Source organism: Prunus persica, chromosome G6 (genome assembly GCF_000346465.2).
Source record: "Prunus persica cultivar Lovell chromosome G6, Prunus_persica_NCBIv2, whole genome shotgun sequence".
Lineage (NCBI taxonomy): Eukaryota > Viridiplantae > Streptophyta > Magnoliopsida > Rosales > Rosaceae > Prunus > Prunus persica.
The window spans coordinates 995,528-1,018,484 of record NC_034014.1 but is presented as its reverse complement, the minus strand read 5'-3'; the positions used below and the strand labels follow the sequence as shown (position 1 = coordinate 1,018,484).

At 34.8% G+C, this 22,957-nt stretch overlaps 1 protein-coding gene and 2 long non-coding RNA genes across 5 annotated transcripts in view; 2 read left to right on the top strand and 1 right to left on the bottom strand.

Annotated features, from left to right (window-relative positions):
* Window positions 330-2,507, top strand: LOC109949945. Its single transcript, XR_002272277.1, has 6 exons — window positions 330-953; window positions 1,068-1,256; window positions 1,341-1,403; window positions 1,691-1,775; window positions 2,149-2,182; window positions 2,317-2,507. It is a non-coding gene; the product is annotated as an uncharacterized LOC109949945 (long non-coding RNA).
* On the bottom strand, window positions 5,901-7,744 carry LOC109950017. The gene is made up of 2 exons (XR_002272359.1): window positions 7,155-7,744; window positions 5,901-7,051 (listed from the first exon to the last, which is right to left on the bottom strand). It is a non-coding gene; the product is annotated as an uncharacterized LOC109950017 (long non-coding RNA).
* The window catches only part of LOC18773766 (callose synthase 9), a 31,889-nt gene continuing 17,212 nt past the window's right edge, over window positions 8,281-22,957 (top strand). For 2 of the 3 annotated variants that reach the window (XM_020567479.1, XM_020567478.1), the window contains exons 1-28: window positions 8,281-8,527; window positions 9,302-9,507; window positions 10,853-10,950; window positions 11,095-11,258; window positions 11,580-11,676; window positions 12,057-12,167; window positions 12,248-12,373; window positions 14,042-14,131; window positions 14,542-14,639; window positions 14,749-14,866; window positions 15,495-15,620; window positions 16,354-16,430; window positions 16,503-16,581; window positions 17,151-17,273; window positions 17,608-17,710; window positions 17,880-18,003; window positions 18,120-18,309; window positions 18,426-18,478; window positions 19,149-19,209; window positions 19,335-19,416; window positions 19,799-19,848; window positions 20,209-20,295; window positions 20,384-20,469; window positions 20,621-20,645; window positions 21,311-21,405; window positions 21,497-21,578; window positions 21,695-21,855; window positions 21,968-22,088. In XM_020567479.1, coding sequence (XP_020423068.1) covers window positions 9,306-9,507; window positions 10,853-10,950; window positions 11,095-11,258; window positions 11,580-11,676; window positions 12,057-12,167; window positions 12,248-12,373; window positions 14,042-14,131; window positions 14,542-14,639; window positions 14,749-14,866; window positions 15,495-15,620; window positions 16,354-16,430; window positions 16,503-16,581; window positions 17,151-17,273; window positions 17,608-17,710; window positions 17,880-18,003; window positions 18,120-18,309; window positions 18,426-18,478; window positions 19,149-19,209; window positions 19,335-19,416; window positions 19,799-19,848; window positions 20,209-20,295; window positions 20,384-20,469; window positions 20,621-20,645; window positions 21,311-21,405; window positions 21,497-21,578; window positions 21,695-21,855; window positions 21,968-22,088 — 2,829 coding nt within the window. In that variant the 5' untranslated portion in view covers window positions 8,281-8,527; window positions 9,302-9,305. Of the gene's footprint in view, window positions 8,528-9,301; window positions 9,508-10,852; window positions 10,951-11,094; window positions 11,259-11,579; window positions 11,677-12,056; window positions 12,168-12,247; window positions 12,374-14,041; window positions 14,132-14,541; window positions 14,640-14,748; window positions 14,867-15,494; window positions 15,621-16,353; window positions 16,431-16,502; window positions 16,582-17,150; window positions 17,274-17,607; window positions 17,711-17,879; window positions 18,004-18,119; window positions 18,310-18,425; window positions 18,479-19,148; window positions 19,210-19,334; window positions 19,417-19,798; window positions 19,849-20,208; window positions 20,296-20,383; window positions 20,470-20,620; window positions 20,646-21,310; window positions 21,406-21,496; window positions 21,579-21,694; window positions 21,856-21,967; window positions 22,089-22,957 lie in introns of those variants that run through there. The other variant, XM_020567480.1, reaches the window with a different exon arrangement.

The window sequence follows — 22,957 nt, the reverse complement described above, 5'->3', positions numbered from 1 at the left end:
CGAGAGGTTTTTTTAAAAAAATAAGTAAATTTATTTTTAGAATTAATAAAAGATAACAGGGTAGTTATGTTTCATAAAAGTAGGACCTATTATCTTATTTTGTTTTTAATTTTAATTTTTTTAATATTAAAAAATGTGAATTTGCCATATTATCCTCATTTAATTAATAATTTCAATTCTTAATGTTTGAATTAACAAAGGGCATTTTCTGGTATTTTGAATGTTTCACCATTCTCTGCCTTTTACTTTATATATATAGATTTATCAACCAATTTATGAAATTAATTAAAATATTTAAATACTAATTATTCACTAAATAACTGCATCTCTCTATCCTACGTTTAGTTTGATTGCATACAGACCAATTTGGAATGTGAAAAGTATATTCAAATATATTAAAAGGCTATAGCACATAATGGATTGTGTAGTAAAATCGGCAACAACAAAAAAAGTAAAATCGGCCTAGGCGCCTTGGTTTTTATTTTTTAATAATAATTGTTTTCCCGACTTCAAAAAAAACACGCTGCCTCCTCTGAGTCGTCGCCTCCTTCTCATCACGAGTCATGACAGACCACCACCACCAGGTCTCCACCTGCTAGGCCATACCACATAATGGATTGTGTAGTAAAATCGGCAACAACAACAAAAAAAAAAAAAAAGTAAAATCGGCCTAGGCGGGCACCTAGGCGGCCTGGTTTTTTTTTTAAAAAAAATAATAATAATTGTTTTCCCGACTTCAAAGAAAACACGCTGCCTCCTCTGAGTCGTCGCCGCCTTCTCATAACGAGTCATGACTCATGACAGACCACCACCACCAGGTCTCCACCTGCTACCACCAACAGGCCCCGACCTGCGACTCCCGTAAAGAATTTGGGCTGTCCTCTTCGGCCGAAACAAGTGCATTTTCCGAAGACATATTAGCAAGAGTGCCCTGTAAAGAATCTGGTTTGAATGTGAGTTGTCATTCCAAATTAAATGAATGTGTAGACTTGGGATTTTAGCCTCCAGTTTTATTTGTCAATGACTATGACATCGTGTCTTTCCTGCTTGTTACTTGTGTATATCAGCTATATCAGAAACAAGAGAGGGAAGCTGTTATGTTGGTGAAGAAGCAGAAGACATATTCTCTCCTGGATGACGATGATGGCGATAGATCTTCTGCCCAGGTTGTTTCTGAGTCCAGGAAAGCTGATTCCATAAGAAACGATTCAGGAAGAAGGTCTTGACTTTTGAGTCAAGAAGATGAAGATGATGAGGTTAATTCTTTTAACTTTTGAAAGGTAATATTATGTATCTATTTCTCATGGTAACTGTTGTTTTAACTGAGTGCAATGATGCAGGTGATTGCACAAGAGGAAGAAGAGAGATGAGTTATCTCCCCATATGACGATGATGGTTCAGAGGTTTCTTTTATTTTTATATATATTTTAAAATTTATCCATAGGTAGTGCTTCAAAACTTGGCTAAGCTTTCACTTTGTGGTCGGATTGGTTAATTATCTTCTTATCTTATGATAGAATCTGTATGGTTCACTAATCATACCATTATGTTCATTAGAATTATATATGCAATTTTTGCTATGTCTCATATGTACATTGAGGAACATGTTCGCATTCATTTTCTGTTATACGTTTTTTCTAATATTTCTCTACCAGTTTTGAACATGTCCTCTATTTAAAATGGTATGCAGTCAGAAGAAGAAAGATTGCGTGAGCAAAGAGAGGTAGCAATTGGAGCAGAATATAAGGGAACGGGATACAACAGCTACACTAAAGGTGCATATTTAGTTTAGAACTGATTTTCATTTCCTACTTTTAGTTTTCGGTATAAAAACTGCTTGGATTGTCTTCCTGCTTCGAGCTAGTTCTAGTTGTTTAAAAGTTGCATCCTTAAATGATTTATTGATATCATGCAAAGATGTATGCATTGAAACTGCAGCTGTATTGTCTATTCATGCTAGAATATTATTATCCTGGTCTAGTCCTTGATATGGAGATTATCCAGTTTTACCTACAAACTCTTAGATTGAGCTATGACTTCTCATATTCGTCTCTGATTTGGAGCAACTACCTACATGTGCATAATCATCACATTGCTTTTGTTGTTTTCTTGTCACTAACTTCCTTTTTTCCCCCTCCCTCCCAACAGTTAACGGAGAGAAAATTAAAACGAAAGGAAGAAGGTACTACAACTTGAGAGTAATTACATACAGACGCATATATTTCGAGAATTACATACTTAAGACTTGTTGCTTTTGCTCATATTCATGTTTATAATTTGTGTTGCCTTATCATGATACATTGTACCGTACAACAGATGAGGCTGTTCTGAGAAGCAATGCATTGGAGCGGAATGACCTTGAAAATTTAAGGTTTGTCATGAATTAATTCATTATGAAGTTCTGTACTTTTCTGGCAGGCAATTGAAAACTCCAAATAGTTAAAAGATCAGGCAATCTGTTGTTGAAAGTTTTTTTACCAATAACCATTGTTGAAAGTTCTAGGCAATCTGTTGGTATGAGTGCTCTCTTCTTGATTATTTTCTAGGTCCATCTTTCCGTTTGTGACGTGATCTATCAATTCCAGATTCTTTCTTATATGCAGCAATGCGAATAATCCTCTTTGGTGTTTTAGGGCAATAACATAAAGACAATGATATACACTCCCGGCTTCAGAACTTGGGGTTCTGGTGTAAGCTTATTGATGTTCAATGATGATAGAATTACTTATCTCCATCAGACCTGAAGAGAATAAATGGAGTAACTTCTTTAATTATTATTTAAAGAAAAAAAAATATAATTAATTAATTACAATTTATTAAGTAATATAATTTATGGACTTAATTAAAATATTTAACAAGATTATATTAAACGTACATGTACAATACGACTATTCCACATTTCCTTTTTAAAAAACATGAGATGTGCATTGATATAAAAAACTATGGCCACTCGTCTATACTATTTATTGGAGACAATTTTTTTCAAACACGTAAAGCCGGCCGGCTATACTATTTTTTAAAAACATTTAAAAAATCAAGTATAGCCGCACGGCTATACTAGAAAATTTAAAAAACAGAGTCCAGCCGTTCGGCTATACTATTTTTTTTTAAACAGAGTTTAGCCGTGCAGCCGTACAATTTTTTAAAAAGAGGACCCTGTAGCACCAAGTGTCCAAAATAAGCGCCGCGTGTCAATAAGTAGTTTTTTAAAAAAATTGTAGTATAGCCGACCGGCTATAAACGGTATAGCCGCACGGCTATACTATATAATTAAAAAAATTAAATAAAAAGGACCCTCCTAATTGCATTAGATTGTACTTGATCTATATATATATATAAAGCAAAAGGCAGAAAATGGTGAAACATTCAAAATACCAGAAAATGCTCTTGGTTAATGCAAATATTAAGAATTGAAATTATTAATTAAATGAGGAGAATATGGTAAATTCACACTTTTTATATTAAAAAAATAAAATTAAAAGACAAATTAGATAATGGATCCTATTTTTATGGAACACAACTACTCATTATCTTTTTTAATTCTAAAATAAATTTAAAATAAAAATAAATAAAAACCTCTCGTAGGCGCGGAAGCGCATGTGGAGAGGCTAATACATATTAATTTGCTAGGTTTAACATATCCAAGGTAGATATTAATCGACCAATATATAATATTGTAATATAATTTTTATAACATATATTATTCTTATTCAATAGCATGTGAGAATTATTTGTATAATACGTGAATTTTGTGTGTCTTACTGTAAATTTTGTAAAAAATACGTGTATTAAACATTAGAAATACGTATGTACATGTACAATATGACTATACCGCATTTCCTTTTTAAAAAATGTGAGACGTGTATAGATATATAAAAACTATAGCCACTTGTCTATACTATTTATTGAAGACAATTTTTTATTTATTAAATACATTATATTCAAATGGTATGGTCGCACGGCTATACTATATAATTAAACAAAATTAAATAAAAAAGGACCCTCCTAATTGCATTAGTTTGTACTTTATACATACTAGCCTTTCTGCACGCGCTTCTGCGCCTGCGAAAGGTTTTTTTTAAAAAAAATTTAAATTTATTTTAGAATTAAAAAAGATAATGGATAGTTGGTTCCATAAAAATAGGATCCATTATCTGAATTTTCTTTTAATTTTAATTTTTTTAATATGAAAAATTATGAATTTACCATATTATCCTCATTTAATTAATAATTTTAATTCTTAATGTTTGCATTAACCAAGGGCATTTTCTGGTATTTTGAATGTTTCACCATTCTCTGCCTTTTGCTTTATATATATAGATTAATTTGCTAGGTTCAACATATCCAAAGTAAATATTAATCAGCCACTATATAATATTGTAATATAATTTTTATAACATATATTATTCTTAGGATTTTTTTATAGCAATGGTTCCTCAACTATACTCAGAGTTACATTTTGGTCACTTAACTCCAAAAATAGTTACAGAGGTCACTCAACTAGGTGTTGTGTTGCACCATTAGTCTCTACCAGTAAAGCAGGCCGGCTATATTATTTTTTAAAAAAATTTAAAAAAAAATCGAGTATAGCTGTCTGGCTATATATATATATATATATATATATAAAAGAGAACAGACGCACAAAGTATTGAATTTTAAAAACTAAGTCCAGCTGTCCGGCTATACTATTTTCTTATAATTATATAAAAAAAGGACCCTCACCGATTAGCCACCACGTGTCAAAATTATTCTATTTAAAAAAAATAAAAAAAACACCGAGTATAGCCGTGCGGCTGTACGTTTTATTTATATATATATATATATATATAAGAGGACCCTCTTGCACCACATGTCCAAAATAAGTGCCACATGTCAATAATTAGTTTTTTTTAAAAAAAAAAATCGTAGTATAGCCGGCCGGCAAAATCCTTCTTGAAACACTTCGCAAACAAGATCACCAATATCCTTAGCACATAAACTCCACTGATTGTAATAAAAATCAGACGGGAACCCATCAATTCCAGAAGCTTTGAGATGACCAATATTAAACAAGCCAGCTTTGAGACAACCTTATTCTTTCGATGCCTTATTAAAGTTGTCAGATGGAAAATTTTTGTGTTCCTATTCCCTTTTGCAGCCATTTAAGCCTAGATTTTTGCTTCCAAAATAGAGCATCCTAATCAAGCAAAGAATTAAATTATTGCACCAAGGAACACTCCAACTGACTCAGAAGTCAATTAGGTCCCTGACACAAAGATGTTTGAATACCAGCCAATCTTGCGAGAATACGAGCTTTCCTCTGGTTTAAATGACCGAAAACACTACAATTCCACATCTTCAAAGAATCAATTAAACCGTGGGACTTGTGCATAGTACAACCAGAAATTTGCCCCCACATTTTCCCAGTAAAATCCTTAAAGCTCTCATGTTGCATCCACATTGCTTCAAACCTAAAAGGTATAGCATTAGGAGTAGAAGATAGTCTCGACAGCAAACATATTTTGATGGGACAATGATCAGATTTTGTCCTAGGAAGATGTAGACATTTGCCTCAGCAAACATTTGCCTCAATTTCAAATTATAAACAGCTTTGTCAAGTCTTTCGAATACCCTATTATTAGTCCAAGTGAATCGAGGACTTGAGTACCCCAAATCAATCATTTCATTCTCAGTAAACCATCTTTTAAAACCTTTCAATCAAGAAGGATTAACACCCCCTAATTTGTCTTCCACATGAAACATCTCATTAAAGTCCACATCAAGCATCCACGGTAATTGATGACAATTGGCCACAAACTGGAGATAATATCTTAATTTTTCCCTCTTAATTCCACACGGTTTAGCATAGTGTTTAGACAACAACCAAGGAGCTTTACCATGCCAGGACACACAAGCTGTGATTACTTGATCAGTAGTGCCCAAAATCTGGACACTAACTTTAGTATCATTCCACAATAACCATTACCCTCTTGAGAAACCCACAAGATCAACAATTTCATAAGAAGAGAACCAGAGATATTTAATCATATCAAGGGCTTTCTTCTCGCTAATCCTAGGTTCATAGATAAACAGTAAATCCAGATGATGACCACGGATCAACTCCGCAACATTATTTCGAAAGCTTGTGCACGCAGCACCTTTGACATTCCAACAGACTAAATCCGTAAAAGAATTAGAAAAATACGAGAACCCTTAGGGCTAATCCCTAATTAAGAACCAACAGTCAGACCTTCAACATTGTTAGAGGCATGACTAGTAGTCTTCTCTTGTGGGAAAATCTTTTGTCCTTCAGACATATCCATATACTCCTGCGGCAACCCACCACCATATGCAGAGGAAACCAAAGAAGTAGTATCAATATCTGTATCTGTATCACACTCCTCTTCATGCTCATTACCGCTTGCATCAATACTAGGTGGCTGGTGTCCAAAAATATACACATCTTTAGCAGTATATTCATTGTTACCACGCACCCAAGTATTTAACTACTCTTGCACAGAAATCTGCTTTTCCACTCTTTTACCCTTACTTGACAAAGTCCCACCACTCTCACGGGTAGAATCACCAAGTCATTGGCCAGTCATATTCAGTGGAATATTTTCCTTCAAAGAAGAATTAGAGATATTACGCAAAGCAGCCCTAAAGCCCGTTTTATTAGTCTTGGATTTAGTCCAAATTTTATGTCCCATGTTAGCACCCCTCGTAGATGAACCAACCTTTCTTGTACCAGTTTTGGCACCATTTCCACTAACCAAACCCTCATCCAAACCAAAATTCTCTCCTATTTTGCGTAAAGCATCAAACCTAGACCCTTGGTTCCTATTGCCAGAACCCTTAGAACTTTTGTCAGCAGCCACAACCTCGGGTTTTCTTCAAGCCGGCACATTCATCCAAGGTCCCCTCAGACCTCCCATTAAACCATCAACACCATCCTTTTACATAGCAATGTCCGAGCTTGTACCAACTCCTTCATTAGGAAGGTGCAGCTCCTCAACAGAGTCAGCATGACCAGAGGCCTTCATTTCACAACTATCCTCTCTTGTGCCCATACCTACCACACAAGTAGCAAATATTAGGTAAACCTTCATACTTAATAATATACCAAGTTTGATTAATCTGAGCGGTGGTAAGAGAATCAATTTTGAGCAGTTTACCCAATAAATTTCCAATACGCTTCAAAGCCTAAACATAAAAACATTCTAGCTGAAGCGCAGAAACATGAATCCAAGCCGCCATTTGCGTAATTTGAGCCATCGCAGGACAAAATCCTGGTCTCCATTTTTGCATAACCAAGTATTGCCCTGTAATGATCCAGGGACCTCTAGTTAACACAAAATTGAGATCCTCCTCTAATTCAAACTTAACCACATAGTAATCATTCACTAGATCAACCAATTTCCACCACCTCTTCAATCCCATTTCTGCCATAGTCGAGCGTGGAGGTAATTGTATGTGTGATATTGACCAAGAAGTTTGATAATCAAGGCATTCGCCCAAGGCTAGCCTAGACGAGACATAGCACGGTCAGAAAATTGAATACAAGGACCACGATCACCTCTAGAAATTATCACATCTTCCTCATCATTCAAATCATCATACGCATCATCCAAACAATCTATGTTGATACCCACATTCTTAACCAAGTCTACCTTCTTCATAAGTTTATCCCGGAAACTTACAGGACCATCAGACAGAAAGGATACTTGATTCAACTCAATTCAATCATCGGACTCACATGCGAATCAACAAGAAGCGCATCCTCACGTTCGTCAGTTACTCGACTTCGCTTAGGGAGCCAAGAGTATTGCAGAACCTCCCCAGGGGACCATTCCTCCATGAACGATGCAGATGCAAGCTCGAAAATCACCGAACCAAATCAAAGAGGGAGCCTGGAGATCATTGCAAGCGGTGATTTCTAGTCGAAGAACAACGAAAAAGCGAGAGGTTAGAAAACCCAAAACCCACGCATGAGGCGCGTACAAAAAGTCTAACATTTCAACCCGTCACTATACCTTGGAGCTTTCTTGGCCAAGAAGCTTAATAGACAAAAAACTAAAAGAAAAAAAAGAAAGAAAAAGAAAAAAACAATTGGGGTGATTCTGTAATTTTCAGCAAAATAATAAGTGGAGAAGTAAACATGGTTACTGATAAAAAGGAAAAAGATGGAACGTGCCAAAGAGTTTTCTTCTCCGCGTCAAATTAAGAACCGGTGCGAGTGCGACCAGTCCCCAAACCCAAAACCCAAACACTTTGACCGGCTGTCACCGGTAAAACCGGTTCCCATCTTTACAAAATAGATTCCTGCGGCATCTTCTTTTTCCTTTACCCTTCCCGTTTTCAGTTTTCAAACCACATTACCTCCTCCACCTTCACCTCCGCTTCGTCTTATTTTCTCAAAAGCTTCATAGAGAAAAAATCAAATACTAATAGAAGAAGCTCGTCGCGTATTTCTTCTGATCCGGAGACCGATTCAACTCGTCCTCAACCCGGCCTCTAGGGTTTTGTATGCACTGATTTCTCAAATCAGGTACGACATCTTTCATGCATTTGCTTTACTTTAGTTACTTTATCCATCTGTTTGGTTGCCGAGAAAACAACTGGGGAGAACAAAAAAGAAGTTTAACTCGGGATCTTGTTGTTCTTTGCTGCTTTGAGGTTTGGATGAATGAGCTGTAGCTCTGTTAGTTTGAATTCGAGTTTCTTTTCAATTTTCCAAGTTTCCTTATTAGGATTTAACATATTGTTAGACTTATTTGTTTCCTCTTTTTTTTTTTTTTTTTTTTTTTCTCAGTAACCAACTCGGGAGTGTTTTTTTATAGTTATGTATTAACAAAAGTAGTGGTTGTCTGAGTTTCCTGTAACTGGCTATGAGATTCTATAATATGCTGCTTTTTCAGAATGTCCCACCTAGGATGTTGTGCCTGTAGGATTTGTATGGGAACATTGGACTATTGTGGGGGGAATCAATCCGTTTCTAAGAAGTTATCTCCATTTAAGTTTGGCCATCTATAATGTTTTGGTATAGGGGGCGACAGTGATTCGGACCTTTTACATCTCTATACAATATTATTATGCACGTGTTTGAAAAGTTGTATCTCATTGGTCATCGAATTTCCTGTCGAGAGACCTCAATGTATCAGTTAGACAGCATAAGATGGCTTCATTTGAAAATTTTCCTCTGCTGCCCTGCCTTGTCTTCCTCTGCTGTGATATTCTTTTTGTGTTCTAGTTCATCTAGTTACTCTTAATCTGTACACATCAGCATTTGAATTGTCTTGAAAATTTATTTTATCTTTTGCAGAAAAATGTCTCGAGTTGAGGAGCGATGGGAGCATTTAGTTCGTGCAGTATTAAGCAGGGAAAGGATGGGGGCTGATGCATATGGGCGGCATGCTACTGGCATTGCTGGAAATGTCCCATCTTCACTTGCAAATAATAGGGATATTGATGAAATTTTGAGAGCTGCAGATGAAATCCAAGATGAAGATCCCAATATCTCTAGAATATGTATGTTTCTCATTCTCATTTACTATTTTTTGCCCCAGTATTACTTTTATCTTCATTGGGTTTTTTCAGTGTTTATTTAACCTTTTTATACTATATTATTATCGTTTAGTTGAGTCTCTCCATGCTAATTTGCTTTTCTAGACTGTAGCGGATTATTGAAATTTACAAACCTTTGTGTACTTCCTTTTGTGCAAGTGCCTTGTACATGCCAATAGCAAATCATTTAGTGCAACTGGCTTCGTAGAAGAAATGCTATTGTAGTTCAATCATTTTTCAGTTTCTCTGTGCCTCTTTTGAGCCTTTTTTTTTTTTCTCTCTGATAAATCAGTCTCTGGTTTTGACATGGTTATTTACTTGCAGTTTTAATTTTCCACTCTGTTTATTACTTCAAATTATGGTTTTGTAGCTTGCTTGAGTTGTAAGGAACTTATTCTTAAATGTGACGTAAAAATCATTGAGTCTATTTTGGTAGCTGGGGGATTGATACTTGGTTTCTTTGGGCTGGTCATATATTCATCTGGGTTGAGAGGCAAACCACCTTGAACATTTTCCTTTTTTTTAAATTTAAAAATCATGAAATTATTTATGTTGAAAACAACAATCTTGGGCAGATGACTTCTAAAATGCATTTTCTTATGGTGGATTGTGTGCTACTGCTGTAGGCATCATCACAGCTCATAAAACATTCCATTACTCGTTTACTCCTTAGCTTAGTCCTCTTAGAGTTTTGGCTTTTTGCATGACATTCAGTGATGCAAGATTTAGCTACTATGAAACAAGATTAATTCAAAATGAAGTATAAAACTTATTCACCCTGCGCAGCGATCCATATATGTGCCAGGAAACAAAATACAATCAGATCAACAGTCCCATCCAGTCATGGTGAATTACACTAGGAGGATACTCCTGATGCTTATAGGAAAGAAGCCCAAGGGGATTACTTGAGTTTTCTTACTTAAAAGGAAACACGAAGTACATGACAAAAAAAATCCTTGCCTTAGATAGTGCCACTCCATTTGTTGGACCGAGCTGGTTTCAGCGAGGTATTGTTAATTTGACATGATATTTTATTGAATGCTGTGAATTATCTATCATCCACACTCCTGCTAAAGGTTAAATTCCAAATAAATAGAACACGAAGGTAGGTAGAATTTGGTTGATAGTACTGCAGTTCTGGGGTGTTTAGCTTAAAAAATTAATTTAACTTGGAGAGTCATCTAAAGCTCAGTTGTTGTAAATTTGATGGTGAAACATTTGTCTGTCTGGCGAAGTATACTATTTCTATGTTTGCAACTCAAGACTGGATTTTTGAAAATGCTGAGGTTTTTTTTTAATCCACCTGTAGTATGTGAGCATGCTTATTCACTGGCTCAAAATCTGGATCCTAATAGTGAAGGAAGGGGAGTATTACAGTTCAAGACTGGATTGATGTCTGTCATTAAGGTATATGTTTAGTATGAAGGAAGAGGAGAAAAATTTGAAGCTGTTAGATTTGTACTTTATTTTTCATAAGACTTATATATGAAATTTCTTTATTTCAATTTGACTTTAACTTGTATTTGTTTATCCCTTTGAGCAAATTCGCAGCAAAAGCTGGCAAAGAGGGAGGGCGGAACCATAGATAGAAGCCAGGACATTGCTCGCTTACAAGAGTTCTATAAACTTTACAGACAGAAGAATAATGTAGAAAAGCTGCGGGAGGAAGAAATGAAGCTGAGGGAGTCTGGTGCTTTCAGTGGGAACCTGGGCGAGTAGGTTTCTGTGGTCACAGTCTGACCCCAAAGATGCATTCTTTTTAATTGCTTAGTTTCTATGCATTATGCTGATGGCTTCAGTTTCTTTCTGCTATGGTTCCATTTTTATCTACTATTTAATGGAGCTCAAATGTCGATTTATGAGGCTTTAAGCTTGCCGACGCACACACCCTTTCAAAAAAAGAAAAAAGCTTGTAGACACACATATGCATGATTGTCTGCCAGATTGTACTAAGAATCTTTTATTTTTTTAATGTCGTTTATCATGTCTTACTTGGATGTTTATGATGATTTTGTTACCTGTATTTGTTTAATCAGGTTGGAGAAAAAAACAGTGAAGAGGAAAAGAGTTTTTGCAACTCTAAGAGTTTTAGGGACAGTTTTGGGGCAGCTGACTGAGGAAATTCCTGAAGAGGTTGATTTTATACTGTTTAATCTGTTTAATGCAAAACTTCAGATCTTGTTATGGACCGTGCTTGCGTCATAATCATATTCTATAGTCTGCTTTATTTTTCTTTTTAATGGGTTCAATAGAACCCTCCTTTTGTGATCCACTATGTGCTTTGAGTTTCATTTACCAACACCTTGAAACCATCTATGGAGCCTAGTTGTATTCGACCTATTAAATATAATCATCCTTTTATCTAACCCTTATTAACCATACGTGTATTCTGGGAAAACTTTTCTATCTTGTCCAAGTATAATTGAAATGTGGATGCTCTTTCATACAGTTTTTTTTTTTTTTTTTTTTTTCCGGGGTATAATATAGTGCTTCTATCTGTTTTTGCAATGCAGCTGAAACGAGTAATGGAATCAGATGCAGCAATGACTGAGGACCTGATTGCCTACAATATTATCCCACTCGATGCTCCTAGCATAACAAATGTTATTGTATCTTTGCCTGAGGTAATTGGTTCTTTACTTGAATGTTTTAAGTTGACATCTTATTATCTTTATTTGCTATAACTGAAAAAGTTCATGGCCAGGTTCAAGCAGCAGTGTCAGCATTAAAGTATTTCAGGGGCCTACCAAATTTGCCTACAGATTTTTCAATTCCTGCTACAAGAGATCCTGACATGTTGGATTTTCTACATTATATTTTCGGGTTTCAGGTATCTACATGATCATACTTTTCTCTTGAATCCATATGTCGCCCTTGGCTTATTTAAGTTGAAAGTTACCAAGTTCTTAATTTAGATTTTACTTCGGCTATATTTTTAAGAATGGAAACCATTTGTGAAAATTAAAGTTTCTTGTGAAATATTAACAAAATATACGATTTTATTATTTGCTTGAGCATAAAACGTACCACCCTCTCACTAAGTGAAGAACAACACCCCCTGGCATTACCCGTGACATCCCTGCTTCGGTAAACAATTACATGTCAAATTTGCAGCAATGGAACAATGAAGCAAAACATGTTTAACACTCTCTCCTTTGTAATTTGGTTTTGTTTGTTATGAGGGTTGTATCAAATGTTGGTGATGCAGGGCAGCGGCTATAAGCTGCTGTCCAGCGACCCAAACATACCCAAAATACAGAGGATAGAAGGATAAAGCAGTAGAATCGAAGTTGGAACGAAGATAACTGAGTTCTAGGGCAAAATCCCAATAGAAACTCTATAGACTAAAGTCTGAAATTATATTCATCAACAAAAACTAAATACAAGAGTCTCTTAATAGCCTATTTATACTAGAATATAGAAAACCTTATTGACATAGGAAAGTAAAAACCTAAACAGGAAATTAAGCAAAATCCTAGTAAGAATAGGAAAACAAGTAATAAAATAACCTATTAATTTAATATAACTAAAACTTAGCTTTATTGGCTGATGCCCACTTAGATTAGGAAAGTCTACTAGATGCTCCTGCATCCGTTGGTGGTTCTCATGTTAACTCTTTCTTTTTACCGTGTTATTATGAATTGATTATTATTCAAGTTTTGTTTCTCATAAAGAAAACTTTCCCTTCTTACTCTGCACATAATACGACGGTTTGGAGACAGACACACATCTGCCCTTCTCTTCTGAATGAAGTCATAGGTTTTGATCTTTGAATGTGCCTGCCAACCAAGCCAAAACTTTAACCTTTGGAGGGACCTTTGCCTTCTGTAACAAACCCACCGGTCCCATTCTCTCAAAATTATCTGAAACAGCTTGGGACACTAATCCTTAAACGCTTCTTCCCTGACAGCACCCCGAAAAACAACGTACCCTTTGTGAGATATTTTTCCATGGTCTTGCTTCTAATCACTGAATGCCCTTTGGATGGAGATGAATAGGACTTTTTAGTGTTATATTGGGAGTGAAGTGCAGGTGCTCCTGGAGAAAGTTCGATTTATCATTATGGGTTTCCGTTGCACCTGCTTAAAGGACTTATCTTTCTCTATCTTTTGTTTAGATTGTTGAGCTTCTGTAGGATAGGATTGGGGTCTAGGGCAATGTAATGGTTCTCTTTTGGGTAACAGGTGTTTGTTGTATTGCAGAGAAGTGGACATCTTGTCTGCTGTTTTACAACGACTGTCCATCATTTAAAAAAATGAATAAAATGTAGTTTCTTTAGTAAAAAAAGAAAACAAAATCTCTATTTTGTTTCTTCTTCAGAATTATAAATGTTCCATTTGCTAACGGTGTTAACCTGTTAGTTGTATTAATTTATGTTCCATTTGCTATTGAACTAAATTTTCATTCCATGGTTAATCTCATCTGATAATCTGATTGGCTAAAAAGCACTTTGATGTCAAGAATTTTATGAGATTTTATGTTTCTTGTTGCATACCAGAAAGATAATGTTTCTAACCAGCGGGAACATATTGTTCACCTCCTCGCAAATGAACAATCTCGGCTTCGTATTCCTGAAGAAACTGAACCTGTAAGTCTAATATCTGTATTTTATGTTACTTAAAAGTACTTTTGGATGACCTCTAGAGATCTTAGTATTATGTTATGGTTTTTTAATAGAGAATGTTTTATAATTGATATTGATAAGCAGATGTGGGTTTACTCAACACTGGAGTCAGGCTCACGCTTGCCCTACTATACTTTGCACCTTATATTTTCTTTTTCCACCATATTATTTGATTGAAACTTAGATATAATAATTGTATATATCTAAGTAAAAGTGTTATATGTAGAAGATTTTTCTTTATGCATATCATGGATGCATGGTATGGTAATATAGTAACATGCACTGCAAGTTCTCTGCATCTTATATGTTGTTGTCAATTTGATTCCTTAAATTTGTGACAAGGCTTGATAAGTTGTGCCTTTCTATTGCTGCAGAAATTGGATGAGGCTGCGGTACGAAATGTATTTCTCAAGTCCCTTGAAAACTATATTAAATGGTGTGACTACTTATGCATTCAGCCAATTTGGAGCAAGTATGGAATTCTAGACCTGGGTATTCCTTGATTTTAGTATTCGTATAAATTATGTGTATAAAATGGAGTTTGATGATGGAGACTTGTTGAATAACTCAATTTTGTGCAGTTTGGAGTCAGTTAGCACGGAAAAAAAGTTACTATATATCTCAGTGTACTTTCTGGTCTGGGGTGAAGCAGCCAATGTTAGATTCCTTCCGGAATGCTTGTGCTACATATTTCATCATGTGAGTAACCCTTTATTTGATAATATGAAATTTTGTGGAGGACTTTGTTGTTGGTCTCTGAGTAACCCAATTTTATTGTGGTTGGTGATGACTTGCAATATACTGTCACTGTTCCTGAGGCGCCCTTCGTTTTTCACATATAAAAATATGTTAATTTTTTTTTCCTCACTGAGTGAAAGTTTGTCCAAAGGTTATTGCTTGTGCAGGAAATGTGATGTGATGCAAAAATGATATGCATACTAAGAGATGACATGACTTTAATAATGTGATTTCTTTCACCCATTTTTCTGGGATTGCGCATATTTCCCCCATTGGTTGTGTCATTGTGAAACTTACTTATTTTCTGCTCTCAGAAGTTCTTTGGAATTCCCCTAGTTTGTAATAACACTCTGGTGTCGAATGTGAAAAGCTTGTTTGTCTTTTTGACCTTGATAAGCTTTCTGAAAGTGTTATTTTTGTTATTATTATTATTATTTTTAATTTTTTTTAATTTACTGGTCCAATTGAGTGTTTGAACACTGTATATCATGCTACTATTCTACCAGGCCTGCTACCTTTCTAATTGTATCTCCTCTTGTTTCCTGAAAAATAAGTTCTTATTTTTTGAGCCCTAAATTCTATTTTGCAGATGGCAAGGGAAATGGATGAAATTCTAAGACAGCAGATTGCACAGCCAGCAAACAGTTGTAGTTCTGAAAATGGAGTTTCTTTCCTTGACCAAGTTATCTATCCTCTATATGAGGTTGTGGCTGCGGTATGTCTCTGGGAGGGGCTATAAGGATGTTCTTTGGCGTCCACTGCTCTACTTTACTACTGTTTGTATCTTTACTGATTGTTTTAGCTAAACTTGATTTTGGTTGAGGCAGGTATATACCTGTCCCTTCATCATACTGATGTGGAGAAATAATATCTTTGAATTTAGCTGCTTACGTTAATGATTTGTTTTTATCTTCTTTGCCACAATGTTGTGCCTTCCTTTTTTTTCCCACCTAATGTGTTGTGCATGAGGTAGGTTTAGTTATTGTCTACAAGATTTCATTAATGTTTCTTCTTCAAAGAAAGTGTTTGCAAATGTCGCTAGATATGTTTCTGAAAATGCCCACCTTCTGAAAATGTCACTAGATATGTTTCTGGCAAGCTCACTCCTTGAGTTTTTTTTTTCCTGGCCTATAAAAAAGATAAAGAGTATGACTTGCAGTGTGAATATATCTTATCTCTGGTTGTCGCTTATGTTAAGTAGGCAGAGATTAACCTTATATCTTATCTCTGGTTGTCTCCATTTGCATAAGTCTTTTGTCCATGAAATATTGTGGTCAGGTCTAAGGTAATGATGGGGGAATCATGTAGTTTAGTTTGGAATTATATTTTTCAGACAGGCTATATATACAGTTCTGTTGTAGAGAACTAGCCTTGTCATGGATGTTTCAGCTACTAACAAGGTGCTGTGATTATTTGAAAACTGCGTACTTATCTACAACTATGCACAGGAAGCTGCAAACAATGATAATGGACGAGCACCACATTCTGCCTGGCGCAATTATGATGATTTTAATGAGTACTTCTGGTAAGAATCATTTGTAAGAGTGCCATGTAACATAGGTTAACACCTTAAAGGCTAAACAATTTTTATTTTCAGGTCACTTCATTGCTTTGAACTTAGCTGGCCCTGGCGCAAAGGTTCATCTTTTTTTCAAAAGCCAATCAGAGGGTCAAAGGTTGGCTTCTGTCTTGATAACATATATTTTTGGCCAAACCACATTCTTGCTTGGAACATGGCTGTGGTTTTGGGGTTGTATATGTCTTCTCATTAGATGTATGCAATAGGTGCATAGGTTTAATGGCTGTAGTCATAGATCTTGGAATCATATTGATTTTTTCTGCTGTCAACATTGATTCCAAGATCTGTTCTCCGGCAACATGAGATTTAACTTTCAGAAAATACTCTATTAGAACATTTTACATAGAAAATAATACAATGACTATTAGGCATCTGCTGTCCAAAAATTCCGAATATGTTATGATGATTTCTCTAAATTCCAAAAACCCCTAAACTTTGAAAGTCTTTAATTTTCTGATTTTTCAGGAAAATCTAGAATTTCAGAATCATAAGAATATTTGGAAATCTAACGTTCCGTAATTGGAAATGCATTTGGAATCCTTAAGTTTCGATATATTTCTGAAGCACGTTTTGGGTCCAAATTAGCCATATGAAAGCCTACTTGGTTGGTTTGTATGTTTCATATTGCTACATATGGGGTTAACATATGTGCCTTTTTTGTTACAGAATATACTTAAATCTGGCAGAAGTCAACATCGAGGAAAAACTTCATTTGTAGAGCACAGGACATTTCTCCATCTATATCACAGTTTCCACCGGTTGTGGATATTTCTTGTAATGATGTTTCAGGTTTGCATGCCTATACTGGCCGCTTTTGTAAATTTTGTTATCCTGGGTGTCCCTGGAGCTTACGCTCTTTATGCTCTGGCTTTCCCCTTTTTATTTTTATTTTTAAGAATGTAAACTTTTCTTTAGTAACAGTTATCTTGTTTGGCAATATATTTTATCCCACTATGTTAAAATCTTCTAATACGGGGGCGAGTAACTGGTCAAGTCATGAAACTTAGTCATTTTGATCAACATTCATCGTGCTTTAGGACTGCTGTAGTTCAAACTTTTTTTTGGGTCAAACTGTAGTTCAAACTTTTTTGAAACTAAATATTTTATGTCTTTGAATCTTCAGGGGTTGACCATCATTGCATTCAATAATGGACAACTGAATGCGAAGTGTATAAGGGAAGTTCTCAGTCTCGGCCCAACATTTGTTGTAATGAAATTTCTTGAGAGTATGTACTTCTATTTTATTAAAAGTCCGGTGTGGTTGCTTTACCATCTTCTTTTCTTGAGAACTTGTAATATTTAAGTTTGTAGCCAATGATACTCAACAAGGGTATTTCTTTTAGTTGCACAATAATAGAGCTCCTTCAGTTTCTGAGACGCTACTTCTTTGTGTAGGTGTTCTTGACATTCTCATGATGTATGGTGCATATTCTACAACACGAAGCCTAGCAGTTTCTCGAATTTTTCTCCGATTTCTTTGGTTTAGCACTGCATCAGTGGTCATATCTTTTCTTTATGTGTAAATTCTTGATCACTCCATCTTCTGCTTGGTGTTTCTTTTTCTTATCTTTTTAACTTTGTTTGCTTGATTTTGTTAATCAGAGGTAACATATATTTCTCTATACCTGAATTCAGGAAAGCTCTCCAGGAAGAGAGTAAACGAAATGGAAACCAAGTTATTTTCAGATTGTATCAGATCGTTATAGGCGTATATGCTGGTATCCAGTTCTTCATTAGTGTTTTTATGAGGATCCCAGCCTGCCACAGTCTGACTAATCAATGTGATCGTTGGCCTCTGATTCGTTTTGTCAAGTGGATGCGCCAGGTTTGTATGCTCATCAGTTTCCATTTTTGTTCTTTATGCCTTTATTTTTGTGTTTCCCATCATTTGAAAATCTTTATTGATCCATTTATTTATTGTTTCTTATGCTAATTTTGAAGGAGCGGCATTATGTTGGACGTGGCATGTATGAGAGGACTACCGATTTTATCAAGTATTCCCTAAATCACTTTTATTATTATTGTTGTTATTTTTTGAAATCGTTCTGAAACTGTATATGTTGTGGACATTAAAACAACCTTTGCTTCTTGGTTACATGCTATATGTTCCCGGGTTTTTTTATGCATTAAAAGGAGAAGAAAGGAACTATTTGAGTCCAAACATGTAATGATGTTCATTAAAAAGCTTGAAATTTTTTCTGGAGTTGCATAATTTTACTGTAATTTTGCCACCACAGTCCTGGTAGCAAGGTTGTTAAAATCAGGATTCTTTTGGATGGCAAGGTTTACTGTAAAATTAAAGTTTATAATAAAGCTGCTCAAAGTGTACCTTACTAGCGCAATGTTTCCACATGAGCAATTAGTAATTTAGTAATCTTTCACCTGAAGCATTTTGTGTTACTTCTTCAATCTAATCTTTCTGGGTCTTAAAAACCATGGCTTGTCCATTTTTTTGTGGACAACTACCCTGCCCGTTTTTGCCAAAAAATACAAGGAAAAATATTTCACACATTTTTATTGTATGCGGTGATGACTAATATATTGTAATTGGTTATTTTCCATGTCCTCGTTTTACAGGTATTTGAATTCATATAGCAGCGGTAATTTGATGTTTGAACCCACTTTAAGTTGCTAAGAATTCTACTTTTTTTTTAATCGTTGCAGGTATATGCTATTCTGGCTTGTGATTTTGAGTGGAAAATTTGCTTTTGCATATTTTCTGCAGGTTTGTTATGCTAAACATGCTCCCATGGCTGTGTTTTTTGACAAATAGTTATTTAATTTAATGTGATTTTTTTTTTTTGGTGTTAAACATTGATTTCTAAACGCTTTCTATCCTTATTTTCACAGATCAAGCCATTAGTGAAACCAACTAAGACTATTGTGACATTGGGTCCTATACGCTATTCTTGGCATGACTTCGTTTCTAAAAGTAAGCATCCAGTCTATCATTCCATGGATATTTTTGATATTTCAAATGTTTTGTATTTTCTATTATATTCTTAGATGTACTTATTTAATACATATAACAACTTAAACTGAAAGTTTGGTGGAAAAGTTTTTAAAGGAGGACTGATTCCGACTCAAATTTGGAGCCATGCCATGATTCTTGTCTTCTGGAATTCCGTTGAGTTGTCTAATGTGATATTATAAATCTTTAATTATATGATGGTACAAGTATGGAAGTAGATTGGGGTTACAAAATATTTGTTGTGGTAATAAAGCGCTCTTAGTTGCACTTTTAATGCTAGTAAAAGCACCTACAAGTTTTCCCTAATTATACCTCTGACTGTTTAAATACTGTGTGCTTGCAGACAATCATAATGCTCTGACAGTTGCTAGTTTATGGGCTCCTGTGATATGTGTAAGTTTGAATTCTGTTATCATCAATATTATTGTGTTTATTTTGATTCATTCAAGTCTGCAGTCATGCAACTTTTATGCTTATTAAACTTTATATTTATAAGATCAGTGTCAATGTTGACACGGGATCCGTTCTAAGCGGCTTTTGAAACGTCGCAAAAAGGGGTAGAAAAGTAGTTTTAAATGGCAGCTAAAAAGTCAAAAGTAAAACTAGATGGATATTCTAAGGCAATTGCAAATTCTGTCCATAAGAGGAACAGGGGCATGAGAGAATTTATTTTCCTGGAACTCAATTCTGGTTTAATTGTGCTTTTTCTTTTTTCCTTCTTTCCTCTTGCTATGTTCCTCTTTATTCTTGCAGATTTATCTCTTAGATCTCCATGTATTTTACACACTTATATCTGGTGTGTGGGGATTCTTGCTTGGAGCAAGAGATCGACTTGGAGAGGTCAGTTATTGTTGGTGTTATTACAGCTGATGCTTAATTTTCCATTATATATTACTTAAATGTTTCATCTTTGTATTATAATCTCCAGATAAGATCATTGGAAGCACTTCATCAACTTTTTGAGCAGTTTCCTAGAGCTTTTATGGGCACTCTTCATGTGCCTCTTCCTAACAGGTTAGTTATATATATATATATATATATGTCTCATTCAATTGATTTGTTTTCTCATATAAATATTGATACCACTAATCAATTTTTTTGTCTTTTCTGTTTTCTCAAATCTTTGCATCTGAATGCTGTTTGTTTTTTATAAATTTTTTGGCAGGACTTCCGGTCAGGCTTCGAGTGAGGTGAGTCAGAAAAAGTGTGGAAAACATGAGAGCTATTATATGTTGAAAAATATAATTAATCATTAATTACTTTTATGTAGCTGAAGTCTGTTAAATCATTCATGTCTTATGTGAAGGGTTTTATTATAATATTTAAGTCTATTGTAAAATTTTCCTTATTTCTCATAAATTTGGATGCGGCCTTTGATGGTCGTCTATTTTTGCATGTAAATTATGCTTTAATAGTTTCCTATATTTGTTATGTCAAGTTTAGTAATTGATTTTCATTATGTGATTATAGTTTTGATCCTTCTCGGGTCCAAAATTTATTTCTCGTATTCTTAACATCATTGTTCCATTAAACAAATTTTGCTCAGGGTTACATTTTTCTTTGGAAAAACAAATACTGTGCGTATTGTTATCTGCGTGTTTCTTTGAGGGGTCTTTTGTTGTATTTTTTTATTTTCTCTTCAGATAGTGGATTCATTCTCCATTATTTGTAACTAGCTTTTCTACTTTAATAAATTGCTGTTTCTCTTCAAAAAAAGTAATATGATGTTCTTTGTTTTTGGTGCTTTGACATTTTAGATACCTTTTACAGTTGTAGTAGTTCTTTGTATACAGTTTTTGTATTCTGGACCATATTTGGGTATATAAGGGAAGCTTAATTGGGTTTGTGTTTCAAGGTCATGGAGAAGAACAAGGTTGATGCTGGTCGATTCTCTCCATTTTGGAATGAAATAATAAGAAATCTAAGGGAAGAAGATTATATCACCAACTTGTGAGTGTTGAAATTATCCCATTCATTTTATTTTCTTTACTCTACATTCTTTGTACAACTGGGTGTATATTTTCACTTTTTTTTTTTCCAGAGAAATGGAGTTGCTTGCCATGCCTAAGAACTCTGGAAAGCTTCCCATGGTTCAGTGGCCCCTTTTTCTTCTTTCTAGCAAGGTTATTTAAAAAAAAAATTATTAATGTTATGTATTTTTTAAAGTTAATGTGTTAATTCTAATGGAATATAGTACCACATAAATTTTGTTTCATGTAGTTACTATTTGATTATGTAGATATTTGTGGCCAAAGATATTGCTGTTGAGAGTAGAGATTCACAAGATGAACTCTTGGAGAGAATTTCAAGAGATGACTATATGAAGTATGCTGTCCAGGAGTGCTTCCTAACCCTTAAGCTTATCTTAAGTGAAATATTGGATGGTGAAGGATCAATGTGGTAAGTTTATGTTTGAAGATAGGATTGCTTTTACTAATATGGGTTCTCATGAGCACATCTTTGAGCTTAGGAATTAAAAACCTTATATTGTAATTATATTCCCTTCTGTCAGGGTTGAACAAGTGTACAAGGATATTCATGAGAGCATAGCTAAGAAAAGTATTCATGTTGATTTTCAACTGAATAAGCTGCCACTTGTGATATCAAGAGTTACTGCATTAATGGGAATTCTGGTTTGTATTACTTATTTGGATCCTTGATGTAATTCTGGTTCTTATTAATTGATGTCTTTTGTGACTCAATGCAACCTTTGCTAATTTGGTGAATAGTCTTTTTGCCCTGTGCAATTTTGGAGCATCTAGGTCGTTGAAGCAGACCATTTTTCCCCTGTTGCTTTTTGCACCTGTTGATGTCTTGAGTAGATTGTTAGGTTATTTGCTATCTTGTCAGACTTAAGAGTTGTTGTTTCCTAGAGCCTTGTTCTGTGGGTCTAGATGTATTTGAGCTGTATTTATGTTTTTTAGCTACTGATAGGTGCTGTGGACTTAATTTCTGTTTTTGTAGATGTTTCTTTTACTCAACGAATTATTGACTAAATCCTCCTAAAAACAAAATATCAACTAATATGTGGGAGTATCGCCCAATATTTTTCATCCTTGCTCAGAGGGGGATTCTGAGTTTTTGAACTTTGATGCTTTATACGTTAATGTGATATTGTTATTTTTGAAGGCCTTTTACATTGTAATTTGTAAGTCATAAGCATTTCTATTTATTGTACACGTGTGTATGTAATAACTTGAATATAGGAAAAAATAAAAGGGAAATGTGATGGAGGGTTTTCGACTTCAAATTCTTCTCTTTGCCCTTTCTGGAGACTTGGGTCTGAAAGTATGTGAAGTGCCTTTTAGGGTGGGTTAATACATTCTTAGAAATCTTGATCATGGTTGTGTCAACTTTATTTGGGCGAATAAGATCTGCCATGTTTTAAGTTTGAGAAAGCAGCTCTCTCAAATTTAAGAAAAAGTTGATATTGTCGGATAATTATTTGTTTGTGCTTTATTCCATTACTTTGATTTCTTTTCACTAAAAGCATATACTACAT